The 13,033-nt window shown below is 42.0% G+C and overlaps 1 protein-coding gene across 3 annotated transcripts in view; it reads right to left on the bottom strand.

Annotated features, from left to right (window-relative positions):
• Nucleotides 1-6,413, bottom strand: part of SMAP1 (small ArfGAP 1) — a 91,263-nt gene extending 84,850 nt beyond the window's left edge. For all 3 annotated transcript variants that reach the window (XM_084203739.1, XM_084203740.1, XM_084203741.1), the window contains exon 1: nt 6,211-6,413. In XM_084203739.1, the coding sequence (XP_084059865.1) occupies nt 6,211-6,328 (118 nt within the window). In that variant the 5' untranslated portion in view covers nt 6,329-6,413. The remainder of the gene's footprint in view (nt 1-6,210) is intronic.
• Between the last annotated feature and the right edge of the window lie 6,620 nt (nt 6,414-13,033).

Genomic DNA, 13,033 nt, shown 5'->3' with positions numbered 1-13,033 from the left:
CTTTGCCTTCATTATTCCTTATGGAAGGATATTGCAAAGCCCCACTGGAGAGCCAGAGGCCTCCAGTTGTATCTGTCAATTCATATTCCAGTCTGTTACACTCACATGATTTTTCCCAAGCTTATCTCGCAGAAGCAACATGAGCCCTGCAACAAAAACACACAAAGAAACACCAGCAATTTCTTGATCCAAGTGACCTGCAGTAACATGTGATATTTGCAACAACTGGTACAGAATATCCACAGAGCACAACCAGCTAGCAGTAAACTAGTACTTTGTGTTTGAACTTCAATATAGGGCTAGAAGTTGCACCAGAGATGACATGTGAAACCGACCTCCAGCATAATCCATCTGTGTTCTATTTCCCTAGTGTACTCTCAGGGGCTTCTCCACCTGAGGAGGAAGACGGGAAAGATTTTCATCTGAGGAGGTACAGCAGCCAGTGCCTTGCCCTACTGTGAGCTCTGTCAAAAAGCTTTCCTACAGTGAGGCAAAAGCTGATGCCTTGCACAGGCTGAGGGCAGTGAGCTGTAAGAATTATCCATGTGCTTGAGAAAGAAGTACACTATCTATTAAAGTATACAGGCAAGATTAAGACACTTAAAAGATCAGACATTAAACAAGTTAACAGCAAGGCAGCTTCCCAAAAAGTGATGATCATACACAAATATTTAAGTTGGTCTCCCAGCCATAGAAGAGATCATATGCAAGACTTGAATGTCTACACAAAGGAGTCTGAACAGCTGCAAACATATCTGGGATACTCCAGATTTGTTTCCATAGCTAATATGCCCACTTAAACTATATTTCTTTTCTCCCTCACTCCCTCCCAAGCTCATCATGCTTGGGTTAGGGAAGTTAAATTTAAGTTCTAGCTCCACAAATGTTAGTACCACAATTCTTTCCTGTTGAGTCTCTCTCCACACTCCCAAGTGCCTGTACCTGCCACTCTTCAGACAGAAGGCCAAGTCTTCAATCACATACAGATATTCAATGACTGTACAGTACAACTATAAATACTGAAAACTATTCTCATTAATATTATAACCAAAGTAAACCAATTTTAATCTGGTTGAACAAGTAACAGTGTCAACGTGCTTCTTTGTACTACAATTTTAGTAACAGATCATTTAAACAGGCTTAAACCCCAAAACCAAATCAAAACAAAAAAAAAACCAGAACACTTCCTCTGATACAGAAATTTATTCACTTTTTCTGAAGGCCCAAAACATCTACAGTTGTTTACACTAAGGTCTGCAAGTTTCCAATTATGTTATTTTAACTTGATTACAGTTTTAAAAAAATCTAAAGCAGTTGACAGCTCAGGTAATTGCTTTCTTGATAGGGAGATGAATTTACAGACTTCAGTAGTCAATCCATTGGTATTAAAGACAACATCCAAATACAAACACAGCAGACAGAAAAGGTATATCAGAGAACATTCACATTATTTTTTCTTAGAAGGGGACAAGATATCCAGCAGAATTGAAGGACTGTCCATCTAAGTAAGCAAGCCTGTAAACTGAAGGCCATCAGTCTTGGTCTAGTGCAACTGCCTCTGTAAATGGGGAGCACAAGACTGATTACTGTTCCTAATCATGTTTGAAACTAATCTCTTTTTGTGCTTCATCACACACTTCAACTTCTAAGTACTTGATTCAGTATTTAATATCAGCATCCTAACAACACCAGCCTTGCTGTCAAGCAATAAGAACACAAGTCTAGAAGACTTCTAGCATGCAATAAGCAGGTACTAACTACACAGAAATAGCAAATTATAGCTCCTATAGTCGAAGGGTCCCTGACTGATGTTAACAGTTTGAGTTTTTTTATTTTGGCTTCATTTGACAGATTTCTAAGAGGTGTTATTGCTTAAGGGATTCAACTATGAGGACTGAAACAACAATTTAAAAAATGCATTACCCTCCCTCCACAATGAAAAGTTAGAACAAATCAAATGCTTTACAATAACTTTCAGCATAGTCTACATACCTGATACAGCTTCTCCTACATCCTTCCAATTCCTGCCAGCTTTACTTAGTTATACAAACAAAAGGATCACAAAGAAATTTCAGTTGTCTCTCTTTCAAAACTTCAGGGTGGCTTAAGCTACTGGCAACATACCCTACTATTTCCTACAAGTATCAGAAACAGCAGTGTAACTTCTTCCTAGTAAAATAACACTGGGAAGACATCAACTGCCTTATGCAGACAGCTGTTCAGATAGGGATGTAAAGAACAGACAGTACACAGACAAGAACTGCCTTGTCAAATGTCATCCCAGCCTCCTCACTCTTTCAAAAGTCTCAGTGATTGCGAAGACAGTTCCAGAACCTTTAATTTTCAGGCTTCTTCCCCACAGAAGTAGCATCTCATCTTTCTGACAGCTGCAAGATTTACAATTTGAAGGTGACATATGGCAACTACCGTATGGCCCTACAACAGGTAGTTTCCAACACATTTTAGCAGCAACAGTCAGATTCATAGCAGCTATTTAAACAGGCAAAAGTCAAATACAGAATAAAAATCACTTCCAGAAACTGTTGCCAGGGTCAACAATCCTAATTATTACTTAATGCTACTCTGGCAGATGTGTTCTCAGCTGTATTCTTCACCTTACAAAGCCATTCAATGTATCTGCATACCTCACACTTGAAGAAGCAGACTACAAATCAAAGGAGAGGTTTGTTCTTGATACAAGACCACTGCTAATGACAGAAAGATTATTTTGAGGATGACCAAGAAATAGCTTTTTCTAATTCTTACACAGAGCAAGCATACAATAAATACTGGAAAGGTGCATGCTTCAAACTTCTTTGCAGGCAATGCATATGGCAGTCCTAAACATGGGCAAGGAAAGCTAAGTCAGTAACTTAGGAGTGACAGGATGGTAGAGAGATCCTGTACCACCTTTTTGATGCAAGACGTAAAAGCCAGCAGAAAAACCTTGTTGATACGAAGGAAGAGTTCAACAGTAGCATTTCAATAGATGCAATGAAAGTAATGAGTGGCAAATATGCTAATAGGACCACATATACATTTTTTAGGGTCAAAAGGATATTTGTAAGATTTTAAATTATGTGTAGCTACTTAAGAATTCCCAGAGCCTCAAAAAATAGCAGTTAGATATACAAGTATAATCTGCAAGATTTCCACAACCTTTGGATGTGACTATCTGAAAAGAACCCCAGGGTAAATATAATACTCCAGGTTTGAGAGATACTATAATATCTAGGGTGAGAGAAAGGAATTAGTTTCAGGTTAAGTGCCCACGCTGAACTGACAGCTATCTGAAAGACCATACTGAAACAATGTTTTTAAGTACTGACAGAATAAGATCCAAGACAACTGCAACTCAGTTAAAACAACTGGAGTTAATCAAGATGTTACCCCAAAATTACGTGAACAGAAAAAGAAACAAAACACAGAACTTGGAGGCTCCTACCGAGCAACAGAAAGGAGGACAGACAAAGGAGCAAAGCTCATACAAGAGAGGAAAGTAACAGAAACCAAAGTGGACAGCCCTGCAAAGAAAAGAAGAATACACTACATCAAGAAAACTAAAGACATGCCAAACTAGGACTGACACAAGAGAAGTCCTTAACATTTTGTCATGTTAATGACAAATGGCTTCATGTTAATTTCTGCAGAATCCAGGATCAAGAGGCTCTCCAGTGGAACGGACCATAGGGAGCTCCAGACTAATCCCAGACTAGGGATGAAAGGGATGCTGTTAGTGTTGCAAGAGGTGAAGGAGACCTCACAGGCTGGGGAATGCCAGACAACTGGCAGGCTCTGGCTAGCTAACAGAGCCACGTTAATAGCTGCTGCCTCAGACAGCTCTGCATTCCAGGACTAGCAAAACTACAGCTTTGCTAGACAGCAGCAAGTCATGAGCACTCATACACCATGGATTAAACACGAAGTACATTAGGTAAAAACAGCTGGCTGCAGCCTTTAAGCAGGAGTTCAACGGTGGCATTGCATGCTCATGATAAGCTTGATTTTCAACTTAACAACTGATAACGTTTCCTTTTTTTTCTGAGCTGTCTTCTGGAGGTATATGGAAATCCAGACTTCAGGGTATAGTGGAAGCATCTCAACATTGTTCATACATCCCTCCTTCCCAGAAGGAAGCTTCCTAAGTTTCAAGTAAGAAATCTCCACAAACTGTGTATATATGGCCACATCTCGGTCAAGTGCCTTTAGAAGAGCTGCAACTAAAGCAAGTTGATCATTCCACAATCTTCCTTCCAACTATTAAAGAACTCCAACATACACAGTACAGGCAAAGTCAGCACTACAAAGCTAATATGATACAAGACTTAAAAATTGCTACAACAGGATGAAGCCAATGCAAATTAAACTTGAAGGGAAGAACAGAATAAATAAAAAAAGGAACCACCAAACCACAAGTCCTTCACATTGCATCACCCAGTATTTTCATGCCAGCTTTCCTGGAGACAGGGTGAAAGCAAGCCATGCTTCTGGCATACAGAGAAACAGCAAAAGAGAAATTCAACAAAAGAGAAAAGCAAGAAGCTTTCAAAAGTGCCATCAGATTTTAGTAGGTATCTAAGTAAAATAGTCTACTATAAATTTGAAAACTGAATGAACATGTACTAGCAGAAGACATCCTAGTCAAGATATTGGTAGGTTCTCCAGAACCTGACCAGGAAAAAAAACCCAAATTCAAGATACACCAAAGCTTGATCTTATGAAAGAAAGCGCCAAAGAAGAGAACAGTGAATAAAACCACTTATTAACACAAATATAAGGAAAAGGAAGCTGAAAGTGTCAGCGCTGCTGAACTGAAAGGGCAAAAGATACCAAGTACTGAGGGTTACAGAGACATGCAAACATTTTAACTAAGCAAGAGTTAGAAAGAGAAAACTTGGAAGACAGGACAAGTAATCGGAGAGTTCTGGACTCCAATCTTGAGCAACACAGCCCTCAGGCCGATGCTACAGAACAACTTACATGTGGAATTCCATCAGCAAGCAACACCAAGCAGCATTCAGCAGGAAATACAAAGTGCCAATAATAGATAAAACATACAAATGTGCTTTTTCCAGAAAGTCGCTGGCTACGAAGAGTCATTTACATGGTAACCAGCTGCTAGGGGGCAAGAGAAGCTGTGTTAGGAAATGGTGAGGCAGAGTTATTTAGAAAATATAAAGACCCATTATCTTTGGTGTAATCCACATAATGCTCTCAGAGTTTGTATTAGGACAATACAGTCTTCTCTCTGATTGTGCATGGCATGACTTGAGTACACAGTGAAAACCAGTAGCACAGATGGGAAGAAAATTGACAAACACAGCGCCATTTCTGGTTGCTCAAACGAAGCTCACTCACTTCACTTTATGTGGAGAAGGACTGAACAAGGCAGCTCTGGCATTAATCATACACTGGGAACCCCCAATTGTTATTCAGGAAGCATCAGACTTAATAACTTACTGTGCAGCCACCTTACCTAGAATAAGATCATAATAAATTGACTCTAGATGAAAGAGGAATGTGCTACAATTTTCCATTTAAAAGCCACAGAATCCAAGGTAAATACAAACGCAAATATGTATCTACTTTTGTGCAGGAAAAAAATATTAAAGCACTGTAAGATTTACCAGCGAGATAATCTTTAAAATTCCATTCATCACAAAAGCCACATCTGTGACACATTTAACCAGACTCAGACACCCAGATTCACAGAGTCTGGCATTCTGACTGAGTCAGCAAGGCAGGGGATATTGTTTTGGACACCGGACATTCAATCATCTGGCATCTACCCCTGGCATCGGCCAGTCCCTTCCCGAAGGCCACAGCCCGCTCCAGATCGATACCTGGCAGCGCAGGAAGCGGACGCGGCCGTGAAACTTCAGGAAAGGGCTGGGCCAGTCATTGCATAAAGCCCGGCTGGGGGCTCCTCGCTGGAGGACGAGGCGCCTGCAGCTCAGCCCAGGGAAGAGCGGAGCGCGGCTCACACGGAAAGGTCAGGCTGGCTGTCTGCCTGCCCGCCCTGCCGCTGCCCCCGAGCCCGACCCCGCTGCTGCCGCCCCCGGGCTCGCTGTCGGGAGGAGCCGCCCGCCGGTCCCGCCGCCCCTGCGGACGTGGCGCGGCCCCGAGCCGGGCCCCGCGGCCGCCCCGAGCCGGGACCCGCTGGGGCTGCGCCGCGCCCGGGCCGGGCCCCGCGCCCCCTGCCCCGCGCACCTTTGGCCTCGCAGTCGGCGCAGTACTTGTTGTCCTCCTCCCGCAGCAGCTTGGCCAGGATGGCCTGGTGCTGCTCGTTCTGCTTCTGCGCCTTCTCCCGGCAGGAGCGGGTAGCCATGGCGGGGCTGGAGCGGGGCTGGAGCGGGGCCGGGGACGCTCCTGCCCTGGCGCGGCCACGGGAACCGGCGGCCGCGAGCGCCGACTTCCTCAACCGGAACTACTTGCGGACGCGGACGCCTCCGCCTCCCTCCCCGCCCGCTACCGGGATGGCGCGCGCGCACACGCCCACCCTGGCCACGACTGTCCCTTATTCGGGGGGGACAAATAGTCCGCCGGGTCCCTAAGGCCGCGCCGCGATGTCGCCCCTACGCGGAGCGTCCAAAGAGCAAAACACGCCGTCATGGCTTTAGAAGGGCGCTGAGCGGTGCCCAGGCATAAGGGGTCAGCCGGTCACAGAAGGTGATGTATCCATCCGCCGGCGTATGACCCCGCCCCCCCAGGTGGTGCCTGGGGCAAGGGCGGGGCCCGCGCGAGCCGCCGCACCTGTGCGCGCGCCGCCCCGCCCCGCCCCGCCCGGCAGGGAAGGAGGGGGTGCGGGGTGCCCCGGTGAGCGCGGCTCCCCAGCTGTGTAAACACCCGAAAGGCACAGCCGAGCCTCCGGACACCCCTGCCCTTGTGTTTACCGACCCACCGGCACCCCAAAACACAGCCAAGGGGTCTGCAGCGTCCATGGGATTGGGGCACCCTGTGTCCTTGGGACGGTTGTCTCGTTCTCCAGGCCACTGCTGGCGGAGGAAAATAAAAAGCTCTTAAAGCCTTTTGAGTGAACGGACACTGCCATAGCCGGAACTCTGAACTTTCTCCAGAGTACGTGTTTCTGTCTGAAATAAAGCTTTACAGGCGGCAGAGACCTCACAATGAGGAAATCGGTGCTTTTCTACTCTTGTGTAGGTGGTGAGATGCTCTGGGGAAGTCAGCTGGATCCAAAGTACCTGCAGAAAAGCACAGCCCGGGCTGATTTTCTGGGACCAAGACTGCACCTCTACACTTTGCCCCTCGAAATGCCATGTCTCTGTTGTCCCCTTCCTCCATTTTGTATCAGGTTCCTTTGCTGCTGCTGAGGACTCTCTTACAGAGTCTGTTCACCAGTAACATCCTTTTTGTCAGATCATTTCTAGCTTGCTGCATTTTTTTGCCTCTAATCCAACCCTTCTGGAAAGAGCTGAAGCCTATATATAGCCTATAAAATGCTTATGTGAGGCAGATGGAAATTCAGGTCTTTTCCCTCTCAGCCACTAAATTACTGAATCATTCTCTGTATCTTTCTTTTTCTCAGAGACAACAGTGAATTAAGTATCCCCTAAGTGTGGAAGAGTTGCAACAGAAAAAAATGAAAATATTACACATTAAGTTAATTAGTAGTTGAACTAGCACCTAACATGGGAAAATGTGTTTAGATCTCCTTTAAATAGAGAGTTAAGGTCTGCCTGAATGCTGGGAGTCTCCTGGCCAGTGAGTTACTGGGTATGAGGTTGCAAAGTGAGGATATGGTATGAATACATAATTCTAATAGAAGGTTTAGTATCCTGCTCAGAGCAGGCATTAAGGGTTAAAACCAGAAATACGGAATGGCACAGCAAAGTTGAGCTCCAGCTGCCTTACAGTGCCAAAACATGAAGACTTGCTGCAGCAGAAGGTGTGTAACACAAATGGTACTGTATCCTGATATTTGCCATCAGCCCTTGCCTAGAGACTGGATTACTGAAGCACATTAAACATGACATTAAGCAGGACTGAATTCTTCTAGCTGAATACTTTATCTACAAGCATGTAACTGTTTTCTAGCCCAAAGTGGGCTACTTACTCCTTTTTTTTTCTGCTTTTTTTTTTCTTTTTTTTTAAGAGAGAACCATCTTCAGCTAGAGAGATTCTATTCCTTGCTGTTATCCCAGGACTCTGAGAACCAGGATGCTTGTCAGAAAGGCAAGAGCCGTGGGTAGAGAGAGAAAAGGACATGAACTTGCTCCTCATGTGCTAGATAAGCAGCAGCATTGCCATTTTAGAAGAAAAGAAGTAGTTGCTTTTCTATGTGACAGACTTGACCTGTGGGTTATGTAGTCTGAAACTCTGCCATATTGACAGAAAGTATCAAATAGCTTTAAGCAATTGGTTTAATGTACATCAGTTTCTCTGATTCTAAAACAAATACAGTGATGCTTCCCATGTAAAGTGACTATTGATCCAGTTGCTGTGCTTGAAAAAACCTACACAACTGTGCTGACTGTCATGTTTAGTATGTGCTTTTGCCCTTAGTGCCTTAAAACAAGATGTTATATCTTGATTGATGTGGGATGTCATCTTCTAACTGTTGGGCATGATGATGTGCTTCTTGTGTTCAGCTCTGAAAATTATCCTTCTAAGTACTTCTGCTTCTGTAATGTAGTATAAATATGAAATCACCTGCTTCACCATGGGGTGAGATGAATAGGTTATTAATATTTTAATAGACAGTTCTTTGAAAACAGCATGCTGTAAATACATCATTAGGTGTTTCCCTCAGAGCACAAATGAATTGAAGGACAGCAAAAATGTATCCCTTCTGTGCCTTTGCTGCTTTTTCGAGATCCTAAAGAGTAGCAGAATGTTGTAGATGTAAAGTTATCGCCAAAAGCATTTTTCAGAGGGGGAAAAGAGGAAGAAAATATGTTTTTCAGGATGCAGTATGATTTATAGAATGAATTCAGGTCTGCCCACACCATGCCATGACACGTAGTGCAGAGAGGCCAGCGATGCTGCTCCTTCAAAAGAAGATACCCAGTTGTCATGCTGAGCCTGTCAGCTCAGTGCCCTTTGCTTTGCCTTTCATTAAGCCCTGTAGTGCACAGCCTATGCAATCCAGTTGTGGAACTGTTTAAAGTACATGCCTTGTGTTTCAAGACCTTAATCTTCAGAACTGAGTGAGTTTCATGAGGCTAACTGAATTTTCCATAAAGTAACTTTAACATTGGTGTTCTGTGGTTTTCAATACTAAAGATTGCTTTGTCTCCCTAATTGTCACTACTTGTCATCCTGCAGGCTATTCTACTGTTTTGCAGACATACCTATAGATAGTTTGTGAACTTCATAATCTGATAGCTGAAATTCACCAAATCTAGACACCTACCTTATTCAGAAATCATCCCATAAACCAGCTTTAAATAGTATTTGCTAATCAGGACAGCATTAGCATAAATTTGACTTAATGGGATAGAATGTATCAGGTGCAAAGTTATTAACTGGATTGAAAGCAGGTGTTAAAATAGCTGTGTTTCTCTAATGCCTCATCTTCAAACACCAAAGTCCAGAAATAAATGGGGTTCCAGTTACAGTTGTTGAGTTGAGAATTTCTGATTTATAAGAAAGCTTGGTGCTTCAGATATTTCCAAGCTCTTAAAAAAAAGTTATATATATACATACATACACACACAGACATGTATATATATACTTGTATATATGTATATAACTTACTGGAAAATGGACATTTCAGTAATGTTTTTGCAACTTGGCTCTTCCAAATTGGCTGCCTGTGCTGCAGTGCCTGGGCAGCCCACGGGGTCAGATAATGTGGCACCTGTGATCCTTGGCTGGCAGAGAATGGCAGAATCTCAAAGATGACTGCAACCACTGTGTTTCAGCAAAGGCTTCAGATGCAATTTCTATCACAAACTTAAGAAAACCTTGAGCTGTGAGCCTGTCACCCTGTCTACTCTTGATGGCCAGTGGAGAGAAGCACATTTGTGAAGGTGGTTTGCCGTGTTCTCAGACAGGTGTCTGGCTGGGGTGAGCAGAATTTCCATCTGGAAGGGGCTGTGTCAGAAGGAAGGGAATGACTTCCTTGATGCATTTGTCTCCTAATTGAGAATAAAGGGTAGAGAGGGTGATTGTCTCCTACCTGAGTGGTAAAAGACATTTAAGAAAAGAATTCTCAGCATTTTAATTAATGAGAATTTTTCAGCAATTTACTTTGTGTAGGACAATTCCTGCCCAGCTCTAGTGCAGGTATTTTCAATCAGAAAAAAAAAATAAAAATAGAGAAAGCCAAAGTAGCATCGCATTACACGAAATAACATCTGTATCAAAGACTCTACAGCTATACCAAGAGTTTCCACATATTTTTTGTTTAAAAAGAAAAATACAGCTCTGAAAATAAATTCAATAGTATTAAAGGATTCAGTATTTTTTAACAAAATCCCCAACAAAACACAGCAAACCCTAGCCTTGGAGAATCGGAAAGTTTAGTTTCCAAAGCCCAATTTTAAATCTGCCTTCATAAATCTTTTTAATGTTAATATACAAACTACATGTATATTTGAACATAATACATTAATTTATGTTTAATTCATTAATTTATGTTTTACAAAACCTAAGCTATATAGGACAGAATATGTTGATGCAATAAAAATAATCCTTTTACAATGCAAAAGTTGTTGGGGACAGGACTTTCAAAACTGTAGTTGAATATACTGTGTACACAGGAGTAACAAGATCATATCTCATCATCCCCAAAATGAGTATGATGTGTTTGACAGCCTGGGAGGGTCACTGCAATGGGAACTCTGGTTGATAAGCATTGTGGGCTTGCCCCAGGAGTGGCATGAGTCGTGTTCTTACAGTTTGAGCCCTTACTGCCTGGCCAATGAACCAAACAGTGATAGTGTCACTCCTAAGATGGTTAAAAACCAGTAAAGGACCAAGATTTATAGGTGAGGCTGCATTTTCAATGAATTCTAGTTTCTGTACAGCAACTTGACTGGAGAGATTAGGTATTAGAGGCAGTAAATCTTTCCTCCAGTTTCTTGGTTCTTCCTTTACTTCTATTCAGAGACTGGTATTAGATGAATTATTGACATTATAACATCCCAGAAAAGGCAGTCTAATTTCTATAGCTGTTGAGCATTTGAAATACACTGAAATAGAAAGCTTAGATGTGACTGCAATTCTGAAAATTGAGACAAAAATTCTAATGCTTCACCAACAGTCTTGTTTTCTTGAGAGTTATTAGTAAACTTGAATTTTAATTATAAATAAATTAGTGCCTGAGGGGAAACTGCAAATTAAATAGAAGGATGACTAAATACATTTCAATGACCTTTGCTGTCAGTCATAATTGTGTAAACTCAGGGAAAAAAAAGCCCATACTGTAGAGCTAATATGTTCTATTATGTTTTGAACTAGTGCATGTATTAGGCCACTATATTCTCATGTGAATTATATTGCAGGATGGTGTAGGTGTAGAATATAAGGAAATGTAAGCTCCATATGGTTCCAGTGGAAGCGTGGAAGTGATCTTTAAAATGAAATGCTTTGCACTTTCCAAGCTCATGGTGTATTTTCAGTTATTTAGGGCTGTTTGCATGTTTTGGTCGGAGTCTTCTCATTTTGATTCATCTCATTTTTAGACTGGGCTTTCTGAACAGAGAGACTGTTAGATGGAACTTTGTGAGTCATGCATTTGGCTCAGTTTGGCTCAGAGGATAAGAATACCAGCCTTAGGTATCAGCAGTCATTAATATCTAGCCAAGATGAAGAGCAATGGTCGGATGTAAAATCAGTTGCAAAATCATAAATTTGAAACACTAGTGAAAAATATGAAAAGAAAATACAAAGAGGGGGAGCTGAACTCCATTGTTGTTACTGTTTCATGTCCTACTGTGCAAAGGTAGTCTTTGAAGCTTAAAAATGTTTTGTTGATGGGTAAATAACTAGATAGACACTAAAGCTAGGACAGTTTTTGATCTTCACAAATCTTAATTTTAGCTCTTCAACAATAGGAACTGTGATTCATGTAATCCATTTTTTCCCTCCAATGAAGTCAGGAACTTGCAGACAGTGTGGGTTAAGGACTAACTGATGAATTGCAAGCTTCAGACTGTTGCAGACAAAATAGAATCTAGATATATATAGCATTTGAGATTATTTTTTCACTCTATAACATTATGATTTTCCTTCTCTTTTTTGCTGTACTCTTCAAATACTAGTGTGAATGAATTTGTGTTTATCTTGTCAGTGCCCTTTATGATAAGGAGCAATTAATAATTGTGCGCTATATCTTACCTGTTTGGAGGTCTGCAGCAAATTCCCTGCAAATTCTACCTATTTTTGTCCTAGAATCACCCTCAGAAAAGTGGAAAAGTTGAGGACAAACATTTTAAATACTTTTTCTCCTTTGAGATAATTTCACACTGGGGGAAGCTGAGGGGGTAAAGTTATAACAAATCATACTGTCTTTTGAGTGTCTCTGCAGTCCAGAGATGCTGAAGGAGAATAATTTCTACTTCAAAAGCTGATATTTTTAGTGATCAGTGAGTCTTTTATCAAGAAAAGAATGTCCATAGCACTCACAAGCTGAGCTTATATCTGCAGGAAAACGTTTTTCCTCAGCTACTGGATACTCAAGAAATGAGAAAAGTGATTTGCTGTACAAAAGAAAAAAAATAAACTCTTCCTTCAGTCCCTCTGTGATCTATCACTTGAGGAAAAACATATTTGGATGTGTTCCCAGGGCAGTGGCTACATCTGGCAGATAAAAAAATCTCCTGTGATTCTGCCTCTAGAAGCATGAAGCCCGTGATGGTTGATGTGATGTTTTCCTTGGGTTTTGTACAAAACTTGCAGTTATACTGCACAGGAAGTGTGATGTCAGGAGAATATGAGCTCTGGCTCCAAGAATTTACAGCTCTCAAAGAGTTGCATGGCCCTGCACAGCATGTGCAGGAGAACAGGAAATCTCTGGACAGGCATCTGACTGGGACTTCCCCCAAGTGACTAGTCTGCTTTAACTTTT

This window comes from Fringilla coelebs (assembly GCF_963513975.1).
Source record: "Fringilla coelebs genome assembly, chromosome: 3".
Taxonomy (NCBI): Eukaryota; Metazoa; Chordata; class Aves; order Passeriformes; family Fringillidae; genus Fringilla; species Fringilla coelebs.
The sequence above is the reverse complement of the archived record's forward strand: the minus strand, read 5'-3'. Positions and strand labels throughout refer to the sequence as shown.